A 23,030-nucleotide genomic window follows, 5' to 3' on the forward strand; every position below is an offset into this window, starting at 1 on the left:
TATCTGTATAGTATCACGCCCTGCAACATAAATTCTTTGGATGTCATTTATAGTCTACTAATTTAAATACAAAAAAATATATAATAAAAAAAATTATAAAATAATCATTTGCAATATGCTATGAATATTGCAATATGCTAAGAATATTTTCCTCTTCTTTTTTTTTCCATATTCTAGGTTGATTTAAAAACCACAAACAAAATACCAAAGCCAACCAAACAACCCCCTCAGCAAAAACAAAAGCAAAAATATTTCACATAATCTTCCTTTGTTTTTTATCATCAAAGGTTCAAGATGAAAGGGAAAAAAATGTGCATAGGGTCAAGTTTACCAAACAAGTAAAAACAAGTCTCATCTACCCTTAGTATCAGGCTTTGGTGTGATTTCCAGTGTCGCTATTCATCAACACACGATGGCAGTAGCAGTCCATGAAATGATTAGCTGATGCTGTACATGAATGAAACTAAATCTGCCTAAGGCCTTTTTTTTCTAGAGATAGCTATAGTCTTTGCTTATGAATATTGACAGTTCTGAGGCCAGCTCCACAGAGAAGTAAAAAAAAAAAAAGAAAAAGAATAAAAGAGGAAGGTTCACAGTCTTTTCTTGATCAAGGCAACCCCAGATATTATCCCAGGTACAGTTTGTGATCCCAAACTCCATGTAAGAAGTGGCAGATTAGTGCTTTCATTAACCACAATGACTTTCTGGAAAGCTTACTGGCTTATAATGTTAGTTATAGCAGGTTCTACAGTCATTCTTTATCTCCTGGTCATTTTGGGGATCTCCTCTAATCAAAGATTTCTCTAGCAGCCCATTTAGCTAATAAGACTCCCTTATCTGTGATCAATTTTGACTGAGCTATCAAAGGTGCTTACTGGAGAGCCATATTGACTAAGCATATACAACTTTCTTCGAACTACATTGCCACTTTGGTTTCATTCTATCAAGAGAAAGTCTTTTAAACATGTGGCTTAATCCTCACAGTTCTGAGTTTGATTTCATGCCGTTACATGCCTCCCTGTTGAACCCTGATAGCTTCAGCGTTTCTGCAGAACATGTCTTCATGTATTTACTTTCAGGTGAGATATTCACTGGAAAATAGACATTTAACATCAACTCCCTGTAACTTAAAGTAATTACATGGTTGAGATTCTCGTGGGTCTCCCAGGCTGAGTCTGTGGCTGAAGGAGTATTTGTACTGGTCAGTGGATTGTGCTGCTGAGGTAAGCCTGTATGTTTCCCAGCTCCAGAAGCCAGCAGCAGAAATAGCTGCGGCACTCCAAGAAGCCTAAGTTAACAGGATTTACCAACAATCTCAAAAGCATTACAAAGATAAATTATTGCTGCAAAAATATAGATAGATTATGGAAGGGTAATCTGAAGGAAAGATTCTGTTTTCTGAAGAAAACATGTTTTTTGGAATATTGCTAATACTTTTCCAAAATAAAGGGATCTTTAATGAAAGAAGTAGAAAATTAGATGTGTCTCTGAGAGAATAATATTTAATTAAAATAAAACCCAGTAAATAATCAATTGCGTACACAATTTTATTTTTGTTTACCATATAATAGTTAGACTTTAATATGTAAAAATTATTTAAATTTAGAATTCATACATTGGATCTGAACAATTCAGCAAAAAATTTTGTATTTGCATTGTTTTTGTAGTAAAGTATTTTTCTTGATATTGCTAAATAACTTGCAGTTGGGTAGATAATGGATTTTTCTTTTAGCATTTCATAATCTTCTCAGCATCTCAGTAATAAATTCCAATATTAACAGAAATATTTCCCAAATAAATGATGTTTGTAAAAATTCATCTAGGTTGATGTAGCTTAGATGAGGTTACCAACTGGCAAGCGGGGTAGACACATGTAAGCATAAGGTGTTTTGCTCAGGTTGATGGGATTGCCATCCAACCTGATGTCTTCAAGAGCCCTACGCACGTAAGTAAAATCGCTCCTTTTGCAGAAAGTATCTTCATGCATCTCTTGAATGTTGTTGTTCTAAAAGAAAACAAGCAAACAGCAAAGAAACTATCAGAATAGTTACCTGAAAGTAATTTTTTATTCTGAAACACCATTTATGGATGTGTTTTCAGTGTGTAGAGAGATACTTGCTTGAACTCAAGGGCCCAGATTGTGGCAGCAAGTCATCAACAGAGAAATCTCCCAAGCAGGGGAAAATTTCTTGGCCAGTGCAAAACTTCAGAACTAAGTAACTCAAACCTTGTAGCAGAGACAGGCTTTGAAGGAGGAGCCTGGTAGAATTATAGAGCATTTTCATTTCCAGATTATAGTGAAGAGCCGTATTAAGACAAATTTGATCCACGATAGGCCAGTTCAAAAATCACAGAAACATAATTATCATCCTGACATCTTAATGTGCCTTAACCTGCAAAGGTACAACTCTGTAATTTGACCTGTGACAATTTCTTTCCCCCCGTCCCTCTCACATTAGTTTAACTCACACCTGTATATGTACTGGCAAAATTGAATGCATTTGGTTTTATTCCTTTGATTTAAATTGCTCTTACATGCCTTATATTCACTGAGCTTCCATTCTTGAAGCGAACCATTCTCAACCATGAATTGCTGGAATGCAGCATTGTCAGGAAACTGGGACTAAAAAGCTCATTACCTAAAAGGAGGGCTGAAAATTGTTCTCTTCTCCATTCCTTTGCTAGTGAAAAGTTGGTGTGGACAAAGTCCTGCTCACTAAGTTTTTTTCTGTAGCACATAGCACTGAATATTTAATTTACAGGCACAAACAGGTGAAAAGGAAGTCAGCTAGCAGGCAGAGAGTTTTAATAAATTTACTTACTGAAAGATCGAGGTTAAATGATGTGAGGCACATTACATTGCTTACTGAAAGATTTTTTCTGTATGATGTAATTAGTAAAAACGTCTGATAAACAAAACTGTAAATTGATACAAGATGAGATAACGGGAAAGAAGCAGAGCTGGAAACGGTTAAAAGGAAGTATTCAGAAAGAAACTCTTAGGTCATAGTAACTCTAGAATTTGATTTTTGAAAAAATATTTTATTAAAAATTCTGAAAATTAAGGCTTAGCAGAGCTAAATTTTACTTCTCTAAAAGACTTGCAATCACTAGTTAATTTTATGTTTCCCATAGCTTGTTTAGTCAAGTAAGAACACTTTTTGATAAAAAGAAGAAACACTACAAGACAAATATTTGCCCTTCTGAGTTGTGCATGTGCTTTGAGCATGACATAAAGAGCCATTTCTTTTGTAGCCTACCTGAAGATGAAGAGCTTGGAGGCTTTCAGGGAGCGGCAAGGGAATGTGATCCAAGTTATTGTCAGTGATATAAAGATGCTGCAGTTCATCCAGATTCTAGAGGAATATGGAAGAAAACGGGGGAAATGAGAGATATATTTGAAAATCTCTGCCAAGTAAGTTGGAAATCTATCAGTGCAATGAATGCCACCAGATAGCAGAACATTTAATTTCAGCATGATATGGTGAAAAGACAGAAATTCAAAGACAGTAATGGACTCTGATTTGCATAGGCTGAGAATGTTGCTGATAAGGGATAGGTGTTCAGATTAAAATGAAGGGGAAAATGTTTTTCAAAAATCTACAGAATTATTAAAGATATAATTTCAATGATGATGTTGTTACCTTTCTTTTGTGACAAGACTACTCAATTTTGCAGAAGTGTATTGTTTTGAAGCAAATTATAATTATATAATAAATGCTGGAATTAAAAATACATTTCTCATTCTTTTCAAAAGGTAAATAATTTTCTCCCTTGACTTGTTGGAGGAATGAGTGCTGAGAAATCTGGCAGACACCATAGAGGTTGCTCACAGTGGTCTTTGAAAGGCCTCAGGGATCAGGAGAAGTGCCTGAGGACTGGAGGTAAGCCTGTGTCACCCCTATCTACCCCTAAAAAGAGCAAGGTGGATCTAGGGAACAACCATTCAGTCAGCTTCACCTCCATCCCTAGAAAGGTTATGGAGTGCCTCATTCCAGAATCCATCTTGATCCCCAGGGATGATAAGAAGGTAATCAGGAGTAGCCGGCATGGATTCACTAAAGGTAAAACATGCTTGACCAACCTGATTGCTTTCTAAAATGAAACTACCAGAATGGATGAGGGGAAAACACTGAATATTTTCTATCTGACTTCAGCAAGGCTTTCAACACTTTGTCTCCTACTATACTCTTAGCAAACTCAGGAAGTGTGGACTGGAAGAGTAGAGAGTGAGGTGGATTGAGAACTGAGTGAATGGCAGATCTCAGGAGGACATAATAATCAATGGCACAGTCCAGTGGGATGTCTGCCACTAATGCTGTCCCTCAAGGTTCAGTGCTGGGCCCAGTATTGTTTAACATGTTAATCAATGACTTGGGTGGAGGGACAGATGCCTCCTCAGCAAGTTCACTGATGACACAAAGCTGGGAGCAGTGGCTGATACCTCAGAAGGATGTTCAGCTCTCCAGAAGGACCCAAATAGGCTAGAGATAAGATGAGAAGAACCATCTGAAATTCAGCAAAGGCAAATGCGGTGTCCTGCACCTGGTAAATAATAACCAGCAGTACAGACTGGGGGGCGATCTGCTGGAAAGCAGCTCTACAGAGAAGGTCCTGGGGGTCCTGGTGGACAACAAGCTGTCCATGAGCCACCAGTGCCCTTATGGCCAAGAAGGCCAATGGAGACCTGGGGTACATTAGGAAGAGCATTCCAGCAGGGCAAGGGAGGTGATCCTGCCCCTCTGCTCAGCCCTGGTGAGGGACATCTGGGGTGCTGTGTCCCCTTCTGGGCTCCTCAGGACAAGAAAGAAACACGGAGCTCCTTGAGCAGGTCCATTTGAGGGCTACAAAGATGACTGGAAGACTGGAGCATCTCTCTTGTGAAAAATAGGCTGCACTTCACTCTCCACATCCTCTGGAGAGAGGAAGAAAATATTTTCCCATCACACCCAAACTTACTTTAAATGCCTCATTTGGTATCCCTCTGCGACCAAGCCTGTTCTTACTAACATCAATGAATGTTAAGGTAGATGGTAACTCAGGCAGTTGCCTTATCCTATTGTCACGGAGCACCAGCTCCTGAAGTTGGGGCAATCTTCGGAAGGCATCTTTGTGGATATCTGATATGAAGTTTGCAGTCAAATCAATCCTCTTCAAATGGTCTGGCAGAGAAAGAGGATACAACAGATTTATAAGAATGTATTTCCTGAAATTTAAAGAAAACCCTGCCCATATCATTCTTTATACATCTTTCAGTGAAAGACTTCAAAGTTTAAAGATTTCTGTGTGTTTTGGGAACCTTATAAAAATTTCAATAATGCTTCTATCCATACTTAAGTTTGCAAAGTCATTTCTGCTGATCTTCTTGATTCTGTTATAGCGTGAGTAGAAATAGGTGGTTTTCTTAGGCAATGGTGGAACGGCATGAAGCTCACGATCATCACAGTAGACTGTGGTCCCTAGGCATGTACACAAAAGGCAAGTGGGAAGACCTGTCAAGGAATTTAAAAGAAAACACTTTGTTAGAAAGGACATGAATAAAAGTCATACATAAATTATTACAATGAAATGCTCACATAAGCACCTAATCATCAGTCTTTGTCTATGGTAAAGTTTGCTTCCCATTCTGCTTTGATTAGGCAATCATATAATTGCAACACTAAAGTGATTAAATTATTTTTAAAATTAATTTATTTTTTGCCCTGTGCCTAGAAGAGCAATTAACCTGTTCTAATAAATTGTTTCTCAGACTATAATAGACTATTTGGTGACAGTAACCAGCTGGAAGTTGATTTCCCCTTAAGCTAGCAGGTGTATACTTCTGTCTAGATGGAGGAATAATAGCTGATGAATGATCTTTTCTACCTAATCTGTCTCTCTGACACTCTCTTTCTCTCCTCCCCCTCCCTTTTTATATTTCTTTCTACCTCTCTCTCTCCCCCCCTTACATTTACTAATATATAAAATTCGTCCTATTGACTGTGGCATATGGTCTCATTTACACCTTTATTCAGGCAGAGGCATCCCTCTAACAATTTTAATAACTGGATTGTAACACTTGTGACACTGACTTTTTGATACATCTTTTTTGAGTATATTATGAGTATACATTATGAGTATAAATCAGCATATCTGTTTATCAACTTTTAATCCCATAGAAATACTTTTCTGTTTCATGTTTTCCTCCTCCTTGTAGCAGATGGGGTGGTTTGCTCTTGTTATTTATAGAATAGTAGGATAATGCAGGAATATGAAAATGTTTTCCTTGCAGATTAGTTTCTTCTCCAGGTCAGATGTGGCTACATGAGAGATGCGCCTTCTTAATCTGCCCCAATTACCTGTAGATTATTGAGGTGTCTTTTAAGGCAAGATTAAAGAATCAATAGGCAGAGTATTCTTTTATTTTTGTGTAATAATCGCTACTTGGACATCCAGGAATACAATTTCCCTAGAGATAAGGATCTTTTCATGCTTTCCCTAGCTTTCTCCACAGGACAGATGAAATTGGCTGCAGAGAGTAGGTCTGATACAGGGAAAAAAATATTCACATCTTGGACTATTCTGGCAAATCTGGCCCTAATGAATATTGAGTTAATGATGGCTGACATTTTTTCATAATATTGCAACATAGTACCATAGTATGGGTAAAGGGTTTCACCCTGTCCTATTTTTGATCTTGGAGGAGTGGTATTTTTCACCTATGTCTGGTGGACACTGAATAAAAAACAGAGGTAGGGGAAGAATACAAAAAGATATCAAGAAAAAATGAGTTTGGCTTAATGTTACTGAGCCTTGTAGTCTTTTATTCAGCACCAGGTCAATAGCAGCAACATCTGACAGGAAAATATGTTGCTAAAATAAAGACAAAAGAGAAATATGATTTGATACATTACTGTGTTGAGCATTTCTTTAGTTGATGCACTACTTGATTTGCATTCAGTACTCAAAAATGTTGACAGACACAGAATTCATCATATAGAATTTTTAGAATATTATCAGGATATAATGTAAAATCTTCTAATTTTCAAATTTGAAAAAAGAAAAGTATGGGCCTTTTTTTTTTTTTTCCTAGACTCTCCTTGGAAGTTCTCATTTCATTTTGGTTTGTTTTGACAGTGTATATTTTTGCCTGGTCGAGCTCACTTGTAGTATGTACCAAAATAAGACTATGAATTATTAACTTCACTGAATACACAATTTTGGAAGCAGGAACTCTGGGTTTTATATTTGGGTTTTTTTTTTTTTTAATTTCATTTTTCTTCTATGTAACACAGCTGTAGTGTTGAGTATAGTAGAAAGTAGGATTTTCCTGTTACTGTATGTTGATCACCATAAAACACAAAGATCCCTCACAGAAATTGATAACTCTAGTAGACTTTGCCTACTATAATTTAGAGGAGCTTCTGACGAATGCCAAAAATTAGCAGTGCAAAATTCGTGTGGGAGAGGGACAGATTGCGTTTTGCAATTTTAATTCCCCTGCAAGATTTATAAAGTTCTTATTTCACTATTGATATTCAGAAGAACTGAAAAATGTCTCCACTAAAAAGTTCTAAGTAGCTCCCTTTCCTTAAGTTTTTCAGTTTATAACTTTCATGGTCAAAAATTCTTCAACAATTTAATTGTACTTTGTATTAACACATTTATAAAAAACATGCAGCAAATCACCATAAATAAAGACAGTTGATAATGATATTGAAATTTAAGACAGAATGACAAGTACTGGTAGCACTGCCAACCATCAGCAAATTTTCAAGTTGCAAATGTTCTGGAACAAGTGGCACAGTTGTTTTCATAGTGAAGTAGCATGGAGACCTTTTAGACACTAGGCACCTATCTGACTTTGGAGGAGGATTCAAGATAAGATTCTTTCTTCAGTAAGAGACATACAGAAATGATGTACTTCATTTTCAGTAAAAAAGAAAATAAAATGGGCTTGCTCAAAATCAACACTATACACAAAAACATTTCTCTTTCCTACTAACCATCTTGAGTCTGGGGTCCAAGAACACCTGACCCCTGCGCTGAAGACCCATCAATTAATTTTGGTGTAGATGCTTCATCCTCAGTTTCTTCTGTCAATGGTGCAGAAGAATAACTCTCTTGAATTGCAGACAGTAGTTTTGTCCCAATATCTGTCTAGGAAAAATTAAAAGGAATTGTTACTGTTTACTTCCTTTGGAAGCTGTTGGTCTTGCAGTTATTCATATTCTTCCACTAGAGGTCACAAATTTTCTGAGATTTAGTGCTGGAGCTGCATTTTATCCGGAGCTATAATGAATTCTGATAATTTATAAACAATTCATGAAAATCCAACATATTTGTTCACTTTTTGTCTGTGTTTTGGGTTTTTTACTGTATGCACACATGCATATACTTCATTACTAAGAATATATACTAGAAAAATTATTTTTCCATATTTATTTAAAGATAAATTAGATTTGTGATAAAAATTGATAAACTGTATGTAAAAAATGAAAATTTGCTATGAAATATCAAAAAGATGCAAGTCATTTGCCATAAAATTGTAAATTGTACCATCATATATCGAAATCCAGTACAGGTGTGCAGGCTCTGCTTAGAACACTAACATGGTTTTAAAATATTACTTAATAATTCTGAACATGATTTAAAAATATTACTAAATAATTATGAACTTCAACTTCACATAACTTTCTAATATGTTAAAGACTCTGGTTAACGTCATTCATTAGTAGTTTGTATTATGTAGTATGAAAAATTTGATATGTGGGATAAATCCTTGGTTTTAAAACACTTATAAAGTTTGGAAGATCCTTGCATAGAACTAGAAAACCTCTTATTTTGTCCTTCAATCAACATAACTAATCAAAGCATTTAATTCTGTCAGGTTAACTCTACTTCTAAAAAGGCATTCTGTTGATTTTCTTATATGACAATTCAGGATAAAAATTAAGATATAGCAATTTTCTTGTTTCACATCACCTCTCATAAAAAGAGTATTGCAGACTTGTCAGGCTTGTTGCAGAGGGGGTCTATGTTATCAAAGAGGGAGAGTTGTTTTCTGTAATCACCCAGACAGCTGTATTATCTTTGTAAGTTACCTTCCCAGTTTATCTTCATTTCCCCATGTGTAATAATATTGTTCAGCTGAGGCAGAGCCCCTTTTGAAAGTGCACTCTGTTCTTTAAATCTAAAACAATTAATTAGTATATTATAGGGTTTTGCACATCAGAGGTGCTGTTAAAAATGTAGGTAATTGTGGAGACCCTGGGGGGCATCCCCTAGTTTAGGGGTTCAGAAGAATCTTCCCCAAAAAAGCTGTTCAGACCCCATTGGCTCCTACCCCTGTTTCTATGTCCCTGAGCCACTCCCTCCCTATTCCCTGATTTGCCCTCCTCTTTGTACTGCCAGAGACCAGGTTCACCCCCTGCCCCTGGGATAGAGAGAAACCTGGACCCTCCCTGTGTGTGCCTGGGACCTGAACATCTTACCAGGTGGCTGAATAAAGCATCTGTGGATACCATGCAAAGACCCTTTTTGCTTCCTTGCCCTGGACTTTATTAGCAGTAATTCAGGCTGCAATAGGTAATACATTTAACCCTGCAGGTGCTGCACCCCTGTGCTGCATTTAGCACTCCTTATCTTTTTCTAAGACACAGCCAAATACAGAAATTTTGTTACAGTATCATTATTCCAAGTGCAAAGGCACCAAAGCCCAAAATTCTCCTTCAGTTTTCATCCACTGCAGCTTTCTAGCACAACACCACCACAAAACCACTGAGTCCTGAGTCTTTAACCTGACCAAGCATCTCCTTTTTTGACACCATCCCACAGCTACTGCTTTCTTTGCTGTCTTCATGAAGAACCAGTTGTTGAAATCCATCACAGTAGTGTTCATAAATTATAATTGTAAAACACAGGTAAAAACTAATTGACTGGCCAAATAGTTAGAATTTTTAAAATTTGGTTTTGTATGTAGACTATAGAAGTTAAAGGAACTAAAACACCTAACATCTGGATTCCAAGCACAGGCAAATCTTTGCTGTATTTGATCCCTATTTGAATCTCTTTATATGTGTATATGTATGTATACATATATAATATGTAACCAGCAGCTCAGGGGATGTGATTCTGCCCTTCTACTCTGTACTTGTGGGACCCCACCTGCTGTACTGGATCCAGCACTGGAGTCTCCAGCACAAGGAGGACACGGGCTTGTGTGGAGCAAGTCCAGAGGAGAGCCAAGAAGATGAAGACAGACTGAGAGAGTTGAGGTTGTCCAGCCCAGAGAAAAGTAGCTTTTCAGTGCCTAAAGGGGACCTACAAGAAAGCTGGAGAGAGACCTTTTAGAAGGACATGTAGTGATAGGACAAGGGGGAATGGCTTGAAGCTGAAACTTTTATATATTATTAAATTCTTTACTGTGAGGGTGGTGAGGCACTGGAAATGGTTGCTCAGAGGAGTTATGGAGTCCCTTGCTCAAGGCAAGGTTGGATGGGGCTTTGAGCAACCTGGGCTAGTTCAAAGTGTCCCTGTCCATGGCAGGGAGGTTGGAAGTTGAAGATCTTGGTCCCTTCCAACACAAACAATTCTATGATTCTATGAACTGTGAACATTTCATAAAAAAAAACCAAACCTTTACATCTCATAATAGACTGTCTTGCAGCATGGATATATATAATTACAGGCAGTATTAAGCAATATGATCCTGGATTGCCTTACAACATCTAAATAACTACCTAAAATCTATATTTTTGGACATAAATAATTTCATTTGGGTTATATAATGGCAATAGGTTCAAATATTTTACATCAATTAGTTTCACTGAAGACAGAGAACACGAAAGCAATAAAAAACCAGTAAGCACTCTGAACCACACAGGCTCAGATTTTGACTAAGAATATTTTAGGTTTTCTATATATTCTTTTTTTGTATTCTACTAAGCCACAGATGCTATTACTAATTAGAGTTTATGGATAAAAATGCCCCAAACAGTTGCAAATTTCACAAAATGCAAGGTAATCAAATGATCAAGATGACCTTCAGCTGAACTGAGTAACTTGAGTTGATGTAAGTAAGAGTAAGGATGTACCTTGTCCTTCTGTGCAGACAAATACACAATCTGCAGCACTGACAGTAGACAGCTTAACCAGGAATGGACTTGGGGACAAATCAAAAGAAGATTTTGGGAACAAAGGAAATGGGACAGATGTTCTCTGAACGGAGGAAGCCTAGAGGGAGAGATACATTCCAGACTTTTATTGACCCAGGTTAGTGCTGCACTAAAGTTCTTGCACATGCTGTCTACTTCTTCAGCAGATTTGTGGAAATCAGATAAGGATCCCTCTTCTGAACTTCGGAATTAAATCCAGAGATTTAAGATCTGTAAATGTCTTTATATACAACTTTTCTTCTACTGAAAGTAATATTCTGTAGAAGAGTATTTTCAAGATAGTCTTTTTAAATAGGCTTCAGACCAAAGATAATTTTCCTTTCACTCGTTATGGGGTTTGGGTCATCTACACTGACTGCCATCTCTCTGCATATATGGGACATGCTTTATGGAGCTTACTATCTTGGCATTTGTTATTTACTTTATGCTTTCTGAGGGTTCTTAGTTGATTAATCACTGCAGCTGTTGGGTAGCAAAGTGGAGGTGTTAACCTCTAGTACTTCCATGTCTACACTATTATCTCTTTCTTACTGTAGGATGTTACCTAGATTTGAAGATACACAGTTGAAAGTCTCCCTGCAAATGCACTATGTCTGGGGTTTAGGGAAACTGCTCCAAATAGTTAGCTTTATCTGTCCAGTGTTCTGCAGTTGTGAGTGTCATAAGAAAATAAAAATTATTGATGTTAACTTAATGATGTTGCAATTTTTATACTTGTAACAGAGTAGGAGTTCATTGATATATGTGTTTTACATACCAGATCCGGAGCATGAGCAGCATTTTCTTGCTGTACATAACTTGGACTTGAACCAGTGACCTAAAGGTAAAAGTCTGTTTCCCATTATTGGTCATATGATCCATGCAGCTTTGTATCTTTTACAAGTTTGATAAATCATGCGAGATTTTAACAAGACAAAGATGTTTCTTGGACTGTATGCTGTACAGAATAATCCCTCATTTTCCAGATGTTTGTTTATTTTTGGCAACTGGACTTAATTAAAAAAAAATTGAAACATAAATGATTGTATATCACTTAATGTCATTATTTTCCATAGGGTTTTTTGGAGGGAGGTGGGAGCCTGTAGTTAGGCAGGGAGTGGACTTGTATTTCATCTGGTACTTTAAGAAATATTCTTTGTGAAAAATCACAAAGCAGGAAGAACATTGTAGAGAAATACAATAAAGTATGTTTCTCCTTGTCAATATCTACAAGTCTTCAAATAATAATCTGCCTTCCAAGACAGTTTTTATGCACAGCATAAGAAAAAACTGAAGGGGCATCACATCACTTATCATTAGCCATCTATGTGTTTAATAGTTACCCTACTCTGTCTTCGGCATCAATCAAAAGATTTAGAGAATATCAGTGCAGATTAGTCCCAGAGCATGGCAAATGACAGTGATACCTTTCCTAAGATTGCATGGAGTACCTACTTTTTTCACTATCCTATATTTATGCAGTGTGACTCCAATTTCCAATGAAAGATCTTAGTGAGCCTGGCCAATTCAGAGGCCCATTCAGACCAGGAAGTTACAAAAGTCAAGAATGCAGAAATTAGAACATATCAGTAAGTGATAAAATGCAATTGGTAAAATCCAACCTGCTACTTGTCATCCATAGGCTGGGCATTTAGTTATATTAGCATCACTTCACAGTCAGTGTGAATGAGACAAAACTTCTGAAAAGCAGCTCCAGATATTGGCTACAGAAATTCCTTTTAGGGTGGGCTCTTTAGATGTCTATATCTCACCACTGACAGTAAAAAGGTGAGACAAACAAAAGGCTAGGAGGGGCTCAGGAGTTTATTTTATGTGTCTTTTTTATGTGTCTATTTTATGTCTACATATTTTAGGATCAAAGCTGATGTATTACATGTGATAAGTTTAAATCCACAGAAGAATTCTGAAGTGTGTTGTGTTTCAGTGTTTCTTTTACTGCAAAATATAGATTTAATACACAAATAAAAATGCAAAACTTAAAAAAAGGCATTTTAACCTTGAAGGGACAGTTGTTCCACACTCTGACCCATCAAAAGGAACTGGTTTCTCCCATAGCTGTTTTGAAACTACCAAAGGCTTACAAGAAAATGTCTAATTATGGTAGAAGTTATTCATAGAATCACAGAATGGTTTTGGTTGGATGGACCATCAAAATCATCTATTTCCAACCCCCTTGCCGCAGGCAGGGAGGTTTGCTTTCCCATCCAAAAGTGACCTAAACTTGTTCTTGAAATTTACATTAAAAGACTTCTTTTCTCCTATTGTTCTAAAAAAGAAATGGAATTGTTAGTCACTGCAGACAATTGAATAACAAGATCTGTAGTTGAAACCTTTCTGAAAAACTAGAAAAATTTCAATTTGGGGATAAAGCTTCAAATAAGTTCAATTTTCTGGTCAGCTATTTGGCCATCTGACTTGCACATTACTTGTACCAATTAATAGGGTTTTTTTTTTAAATTTACATGGTATTCTGAAAAGTCATTGTATATGCACTTTGAAGTCTCCTATTTAATCAGATACCAACCACAAAGACAGGAACAGCAGTGTAAGCCTCTGTCAACCCTGCAGAATGGCAAGAGTGAGTTCTTGCTCAAGCATGGCTCCTCTTCATGTGTGTTATGCCAACAGGAGAGATGGTTTGTGTGTATGCACACAGACATGAGCAAATGTGTGTGTGGAACTCAAGTTCTGAACTATGTGCAGGCACCAAAATGCCCTATTATTAGTTGATTCAAATTCAACTATCAAGTAATGCTAATCAGAATGCATCAAATATTAGACTTTCACTGCATTTCTTTCTGAATATTTTGTGGATCATATTTTACAGCTCACATATTTTGTGTAAACAGACCCAGACCAACCTGTATTTAACTGTCTTACTTTTCTGCTCCTTCAGTGCTAGGCAAACCATTCTTAATTAAGTGCTCCTTTGCTTTTCAGCCTCACTGATAGCCTATCTTAGCAATGAAAATATTTTTCTGATGCTCCTGTATTTTTGCTTCTTATTTCTCTTAGTTTTTCCTACCTAAAGAAAAATTGACTGGTTATATTTAACAGATGCTGTAATAAAATAATAATAATTCATTTTATTAGGCATTAGTAGCTGATGTACATAAGAATCTCTCTCCACAATTTGTTTCTCTCACACATTTTCCAAACAAAGTTTTAGTTTCAAAGAGGGAAAAAGTAAGAAGCTCATACAATAATTCCTTTGAGAGTCTGGTTGATTCTATTCATTTTAAAGGAGGAAATCTCTCTTTGTATATGCTTTCAGAGCAGTTAGGAGAGATAGTTTTGACTGCGGCCTCTGGACTCTATCATTATATAAATATTAATTCAAAATACTAATGAACTGTAAAGAAAAGGGGAGATACATCAGCTCATGTTTATACTGTTACTGTCTGTTTCAGAAGATAAATCCAACACAAAGCTTGTACACTTCCAGTGACATTTCTTTGCTGTAGCTTTCTCCTTGAGGACCTTGGAATTCTTTCCTTGATAATAGGCTTTTCTTTTACTCAGCCTTTTTTTAGCCATTATCTGTGAAAAAGTTGATACTGCTATCTTAATATCTCTATGCACATTTTATTTCTGAGTGATATATTACTTTAAGGTTTTCCAGTATTAATTTCCATTTGGATGCAAAGCATTAGCTAGGTCTTCTGTGTCTCACTAACCTGGGATCTTGGAAACCATAGATTTTATAATCTGTAATGTCACCTAACACATGACAATCCATAGCTTTGATTGAGGATTCAATACAATACTCGCAAGTAATTCACAGCTACAACTACTTTCCCCATGCAAATATTTGCATTTAAAAAAGTATTCCATGTATACATTACTAACTTTTCCCAGCCTTAAGATTATTCCAGAATCTATAACAAAAATAGACTTCAAGTGAAGAACATCAAGGCCATTATCTAGAAATGTTTTCAGAAAAATGTTTCCAATCCAATGAAGTGTATGTGTATATACATACACTCTACACAAGAACCCATACTTCCAGGGTATGAGAATTAGCAAAGTCATGAACTTGGACTCAGTCACCTTACTTAACTGTATTAAGATTATAAATTCTCATACTAAGCCTGAAACACATGTCCAGGGTTCATCAAAAGTTATTTGAGGAAGATAGGTGTATGGGGTGGAATGAACTTCTCCCATGGCATTCCTCAGTGCTGTGCTTTGTGTTTCCGGCTGAAAAGGTGTTGATAATGCACCAGTGCTCAGTGACTGATGAGCAGGGCTGGCACAGCACCAAGGCTGTCTCTCCAACTTTCCTCTCTCACCAGTAGGGCAGGGGTGGTCAAGATCTCAGGAGGGGATGGAAACAGGACAGCTGATCCAAGCTGAGCAAAGCAATATTCAATATGGTATCTGGTCAGCAATAAGAGCTGAGAGAAAGGAAGCAATGAGGGTGGGGGGGGGGGGGGGGTGGGCTTTATTATTCAGGTGTTTGTCATCAGGAGCACCTGCTACACGTACTCAAGTCCTACTTCCTGGAAGTGTTTGGCCATCACCTGCTGACGGGAAGTAGAGGATAAATCTTTTGTTTCCCTTTGCTTCTGCATGCAAACTACGTTTTTCTTCATTAAACTGCATATATGTCAACTCCCAAGTTTTTAACCTTACTTTCTTTCCCTGTCTGTCTGAGAAGGGAGAGTGAGAAAGCATTTTGATGGTCACCTTGGTAGCCAGCTAAGATCAACCCACCTCAACAGATATCCAAAGAGAATGATTCATACTTGTCTTGGAGCATGGTATTGGGATGCCAAGCCTAATTTTTAAGAGAGAATGAGTGGAAAGAATCTCTTTCTAATTTTCTTCAGGTCTTTCCACACTTTGGTGATTACACATTGAATGTGTGATTACAGTACCTAATGGTCTGGAAAAGGACATGTTGACACAGGTGCTTTAGCTTAACTCCTTGAGGTGCACAGGTTAATTTTTACTTCAATTCACATTGAAATTATCAGGAATAGCATCTGAATGCATCTGAGGTACTAGAATTTGTCAGTTTCCTGGATCTTCTACTAATCAGTTGGATACACAACCTTACTAAAGTTTGCAATTTTGCCAATGAGTCTAAAAATGGATTAAACAGAATGGCTTCTATCTGCACATAACTGAATTTTCAAATCTTAAATTGAAGACAGCAACAACAGAAAATGCTATTTGAGTTTTTTCTCCACTGCTTCAATAGCCTGAATATATGATTCAGAACTCTAAATGGAAATTCAAGTCTTAAAGAGTTACTGCACACAGGCTAGATCTGTTGAAGGCCTGCTGGTTGTCTGGGCCTCTGTGGTATTGCTCATCATGCAAACTATGCATAATAAAAACTAACCTGTGACCTTGAATAAATATTTTACACATAGATCCACTTGTGTTGTTCACATCATTATGATAACAAGATTTTAAGCGGTAAAGTCATAACCACAATCAAGAAATCAAACATATTCTGCTTAAAACTTGGGTGACATCAGTAATATCAGTGATTAAAATATAACTTGCAAGACTGACATGCCCTATCAAATAGGACACTGACATGTCTATAAAATTTGCTTGATTTCTACAGCACTGACCACTCGTATCTCCTGGGATATGGGGAACTATGAATGCTTAGGATTCTCTTGGGTGGTACATGGTGTTAGGAATGTAAGCAAAAAAAAAAAAAATTTGGCTAAACATCTATGAAAAAAAGGCTCTCACAGTGAGGTTCATCCATATGCAAAACAAAACTCTGTTCAACTGCTGTGTTGGATGAACTTTACCTGATGAATTTTAAAAAGACTGTCTGAAGAGCTCAGTAATGGAAGATAATCCTGCTCTGGAAGAGAAGCTTACTAGTTTACCCTGACTCTGCCTATTCCATGCCTTTTAAAAAAAAGCAATCCATGTTGGGATCTCATATCTTTTCATGTTGGGTGCAACATCAGTCATCCTGAATTTCCTTTTGGCTGGAAAAGAACAGCAAAGCCTTGCTTTATCCTTCACTCAGAAACTTGGAAAGGGCCACCCTATGTTTTGATGCTATAGGACCTTGCAGAGAGAGCACAGCACAGGAGAACCCCACCTACATTAAATGCATTACTAAGAAATCTGTTGTTTGAATGAGAAACTCAATGATGACGCACGTTCAAAATAACTTCTCCCATTTCTGGGAAGGAAGTAATTTCTGTAGGAATGATAAAGGTTTCATTTCTAAGAGCAAAGAGAGTCAGAAAGTGTGGTTTATTAATCAATGTGAAAGACAGCACAGTGACTTTATCAGGAAAGTGAGCTCAAACAAAATCAAGTAGAGCACAAGAGTGGCACAAAGGAAACAGGCCAAAGGTAAGGTAAATTCATTGCAGCAATGTTATTCTCAATTCCTCTTAGACTGAAAATTTATTTCCTAAAAATTATAAGGTTCTGATCTTAGTGCTAACTTTATCTCTTCAGTTCTCCTGTTTTGGAATGTAGTTATTCTTAAATTGTCTCTGTCTTTTGATTTCAAAGCTTTTTTCCAATTTCTATTTCACATTGATGAAAGAAGAGCTCCTGTTCCTCCTGCTGTAATCATGAATCTTTCAAAGGATTGTATTTTCATGAATTATGCATATTGTTATGTGAATAAGCACTAAAACATTATGTATAAAAATAAAAATACCATGCTATTTAAATGTTCCTTTTTTTACTTCACTTCTATCACACACAATCCTGAATCACAGAGTGCTTATATTACTTTCAGGGAAGTTGTACCAATGTCTAATCAGCAGGGTGAGAAAAAAAAAATTAACGTAGCCTTTTAGTAATTGTAAAGAAATAGAGGATTGTAGAAGAGGAAGGAAACTTTTAAATCAAGAAGTGGAGTCCCTTGCTTCTACAGGTGACATATCTTACCATCTCATACTGTATCAGAATTTCAACAGGTTTTTTTCAGTAATTTATTTTACTTTCCTGCGTTTAAATTCAAATTCTTTCCCTTTCTTTTTTCTTCCTTCTGCCACTTTCCTAGCAGCAAGAGAAAACATTAGCACTTATAGCCTGACACACTTGTAGTGAACATAAACCTAAGGAAACAGCATTTTACAACCTCATTTAATGGGAAATGCTGGAAATCCTGTCTCAACTGCCTCCATGCATCACCCAGACAGTTAAATTACAATGAAGATCTCTAACAGAATTTGTGGAATTGCATGGAGACCTGAGGAAAGCATGATACCTTTCACCTACTCTTAAAGATTACCACAAAAAAACCCCAGAACAATTAGAATATATTTTGGCTGTGTTTGTAGGTTAGGGAAGAAGTGAATAGAAACCACATGAGTATATTTGTCAGATAAGTATTTTCATGGCAAAGAAAAACTGATCAGTAACTACTGCATTTCTGCACTTTGGAAAGACAGAATAAATTAAGTTCTAATTACCTCTACTTGGTCAGACTGCTTGTTTTCATCATAGGCAAATGGATGAGGCAGCTCTCCAAGTGGTATGTCATAGAACTCAGAATCATAAATTATGGTATCACTGATAGGGGCAGCTACAACAGACTCAAAGATAAAAAGTCCCAGAAAAACATTTACAAAGGTCTGCATTTTGTTTTCTTTTCTGAAAGAGAAGAAATTGGACAGATGATAGGTACTCTGGTGTTGAGTACCATGTCACAAATACAGTACTTATATATAAACCCCACAATATTTCTGATGAATAATTAACATTTATTTATGGTGACTCAGTAGTTTAATCTGGTTTTCTTCATGAAGAGTCTCTTTAGCTGAGAATCCTTCGTACTGGTCTGGCCATATTCTTATTCATATGATTTAGAAAAGACCTATGGAATTTTATTGGTGTAAAAATAAACATCTGCATGATATTTTTACCCTTTCATCTAACTTCACCTATTTTCATTGCAATTAGATATGAACTTTTGAGAAACTAGAGAAAAGGTAAATTATTCTATTACTTGTCTCTATCACAATAAATAATCTTTTGGAATGTATAACAATGTAATATTATATCTCCCTTCATAAAAAAACACTAAACAGAATCAAACAAACAAACAAAACCACCAACCTGTTAGAAAAGACTCATGGATGGGTCATTTCTGGATAAGCATAATCAAAACACTTTTCACCTGTTAGTTGTTTTGTCAGAACATAATTTTACTTGGTGTGGCACATCTGGACCATACTTTTGAAAAGGTCTTGGGAGCAAAATAAAAAATAATATGTTGCCCCAAGGACAGTAACACCAGTACTCTGAATTTCTTTGTTATTCAATCAAAACCATTTTTGAAGTAGTGAGAAATTGTGATATGGTGTATTCACCTGTTCTCCTTGGAAAATAGAATTGTAAAACTGAATTATCACCTATTTAAAGTTCTATAAAATTGAATTATCACCTATTTAAAGTTCCAGAATTCAGTAAAATGGTAGAAAATTCATGCTAGGCTAAAGAAGTAGTGTTTATGCATTCCCTTTTCCTTGTAAATGATGCATTCACTATTGTCATATAAGATGCCTGATACAAGGCTCTATTCAGCGTTCTTTACTTACATCTTTGTTTATCTACAGCTCACATTAATTTCACCAAAAGCACAGTGATAATGAGCAATGCATAAGTCTAATAAACAGTATTCCTTATGTGATGCCGTGATATGCAGTCTTAAATATTTAATTTCAAAATTGTAGCTACTTCTAATAAAGTACAAGAAATACATGAGATGTCTTTTTTTAATGTATGTACTGGGCAACAAGCTGAATTTTAGCTTCATGAAAAGAGGTCTTTATAAAGTTAGTTTAGGCATGAGGATATGAAATTCCTCTGGGGATGGTCAGTAACACAAGGCGTTCATTTTTCTCTCATTTTCTTTATTCGGAAAGCTGCTGCTGGAAGAAGCCTGAGTCACTGGGTCTTCTCTTTGAGAAAGCTTAGATTAATTTTACCTTTAGTATTAGCTTCCAATATTACTAAAGGTATTATGCTTTATCAAAAAAATTAAAGTAAAATAAAATAAAAATGCAATCAATCTCTTAAATAAGTGAGTATGCTAGAATTAGCGGGTTTTTGTCGGTCTTTGTTTTCTGCTGCTTATTTTTGGCAGAATTGGTTTTGGTCTTGCTTCTCTTTTTTATGTCATTTATCTCAGATGATTCAGCTATAGAGGGTGTTATCTATCAACCCAAAATGTAGTACTAACATATACGGTGTAATTTTTCCTCTGAATAAACAATTCTTAAATAAAAAATTGTTCGCTATGCATAATTGTTTGCATACCACAACTCCTAAAAATAAAAGATTTTTAAAGAGTATAAGGCTTGATAAGTATTAAATTTTGCATATATACAAACCCAGCAAATATCTGTGGGAAAAAAAAAGTTTACCTATGGCTATAGTATCTGCACTAATTTGCAGGGTTTGCATGTCTCTATTTCCCTTTCATGTAATATATTGGAATGCACTGTAGAAATATTGGCATCTGCAGTAGCTGTAAGATCAAATATTTTGATGAAGATTATGTACACCTCTCACAGGAAGGAACTAAGACATATCCAGGGAAAAATAAATAGTCTCCACAATCTGCGAGCTTTGAATCAGTATTAAGCATGATAAAATAAAACAAATACTAGTATTTCCAGCGATAAAAATTCAACTAAGAGAGAAGCGCCAAAACTTACCTTTAGCTTCTACTGTCTCAAATAGGATGGAGCTACTCAGAATGCAGAGCCAGTGCTATTAGACCCTGACCAATGGCAGTGGCATTCTGCAGCTGTGGGAGGTAGTACAGCTTCTACCCTCAGCTGAAGACCTCAGCCCAGGGAGTTTCTCAGACTTCAAACACCTTTAATATATGATTTTGCTGAACTGAATTTTTGGAAGGTCAAACAAAGATTTGTTGTAAGGAAATGGCATTTATTTCACATGCCAGTTTTTTTACCCCTTCCCCTCAAATTTCTTGGTGCTCCTACCAACATAGCAATAAGTTGTGTTCTGGAAACAACTTCTTTTGTATTACCTGATAACCTACAAATACAAATTTGTCTTTGTCCAAAATCAAGTCTTCAGCAAATTGAGTTATATATTAACATTTTCTCTATATGTAACATCTCTATTTTGTGACTTATTATATGTGATAATATTTAACAAATTTCCATCTACTGCAGGTATTTTCTGGTATGTATTCAGAGGTACTTTCCCCCCACCTCCTTTACTTTTCTGTAAGTACTTATGGAGCAATGCTCATAAAATATACTACTTCAAGTGTTTTCCTTCCAAGAGGAAATGCCACTTTCTTAATTGATATAAATCCCTATCATAGGCTGCACATAATGGGCATATACTCCAGTATAATGTGCTCTCTTACACCAGGAAAAATGTTTTACTATATTAGCATGTCAAGCTGTGTCTTTCCTTAATTGATTGTGCTTTCTCTATTATCAGTTCCTGCTTAATTATTTACTTTTGTATTATCAGTATTTGTACAACATCCACCTATTCCTCTGAATATTTTCATAATTTTTCCAACTCCTCAATGAAATATACCTTCTACTACTGTCAACATCCAATATTAGCAACAGAACCTCTCCTGTATCCCTGGAGGGATGTAGGATTCATGTATTAGGCTCCAATGTGCTAAGGAAAATTTATTTCCTTTGCTTTATGTAACTTCCACAGCCATTTTTTTTTTCCATTAAGGCCATCCTAGCGGACAAAATTTGCATGATCCACTGAGAGGACATCAAGAATTTTAAGCCACGTGCCTTGTGGCAAGAATCCAAGATGTTTGGCCAATAGGTCAAAGGGTAGAAGAGCAATAGCTCTGTTAGCAGATAGTAGAGGTTAGGGTGTTGTGGGACAAAATAGCTCAAGGTATCATGTGCTATTTTGGCAATTGAGTCAAGTCTGCAGTGGCTTTTAGAATATGACCAGTCTTGGATGACAGACTTCTTTCTTAGGAAGGTTTAGCATGAATAACTATGAATTTAGCATAGTTTCTATGAAAATAGAGGTCTTGAATCATTAAATCAGGTATTTTTAATTTCTTTTTCACTGTCTTTCCCATTGCAAAACCATCTTCTTCCATGAAGAATGAGGGCAGTAAGTAGAGTGAAAACACCACACTATTGTGTCCTGCTGCTCTTCTCTTTCTTCAGATCAGTAGCCTCAGTTTACTCCTTAATTTAGTGATCTAGTTGCTTGCAATACATACCTGTGTCTGCTCCTTCCTGACAACAAAGCAAACATCTGTACCTGCTGCAGCAAAAATTCGTCATTCACCTTCTTAGTGCTACTGATAATTTTTATGCTGCTCCATTTGCAAGTAGTTAACATTATTTCATTTTTCAGTGTAGTATTTTCTGCTGTGCTTGGTAATTTAAGATTTGTTCCGCTAAATCCTCATTTCCGATGTGTCTCTTTCATTTACAAAACATATTCTCTCTAGGCAGGTCCAATAGTCATTGCTTTCACTTGTGCAAAAGATCCCAATGTTTTATTTTTTATTGAAGGAAAATTCTTTTCTGTAAAAAGTTATTAATATAATTATTAATATTTATCTTCATTCTTACACAACTAAGTAGATTTAGGCATACTGAGACCCAGGGCCTGAAACCTTTGTATCTGTAAGTTTTCTTTTTTGGTTTTATAATGCCAATGAAGTTCAAACCACTTTGTGTCTGGATCTTAACTTTGATTTTAATGGTATACTGTACTCTTGTCAGAATACAATATGCTTTGCTGACCTTGTTTTCCAGAAACACTAAGCAAGTAAAATTAATTGAAAATGTTAACTTACAAATATTGGATGTCTGTTTTTGTTGGAGCTAGGGAAACTTATCTGAAAAAGAGTATATTTTATATAAAGAATTTTACAAGCTTATGAGAATG

At 36.2% G+C, this 23,030-nt stretch overlaps 1 protein-coding gene across 1 annotated transcript; it reads right to left on the reverse strand.

Moving 5' to 3' along the window:
- Nucleotides 1–1,751: 1,751 nt before the first annotated feature.
- EPYC (epiphycan) lies at nt 1,752–20,834 on the reverse strand. Its single transcript, XM_059472868.1, has 7 exons — nt 20,822–20,834; nt 18,572–18,752; nt 7,986–8,139; nt 5,334–5,492; nt 4,960–5,162; nt 3,261–3,356; nt 1,752–2,005 (listed from the first exon to the last, which is right to left on the reverse strand). The coding sequence occupies exons 2-7, from the start codon at nt 18,737–18,739 to the stop codon at nt 1,835–1,837; spliced, it is 951 nt and encodes a 316-aa protein (XP_059328851.1). The 5' UTR covers nt 18,740–18,752; nt 20,822–20,834; the 3' UTR covers nt 1,752–1,834.
- Between the last annotated feature and the right edge of the window lie 2,196 nt (nt 20,835–23,030).

The sequence above is a fragment of the Ammospiza nelsoni genome, chromosome 5 (assembly GCF_027579445.1).
Source record: "Ammospiza nelsoni isolate bAmmNel1 chromosome 5, bAmmNel1.pri, whole genome shotgun sequence".
Lineage (NCBI taxonomy): Eukaryota > Metazoa > Chordata > Aves > Passeriformes > Passerellidae > Ammospiza > Ammospiza nelsoni.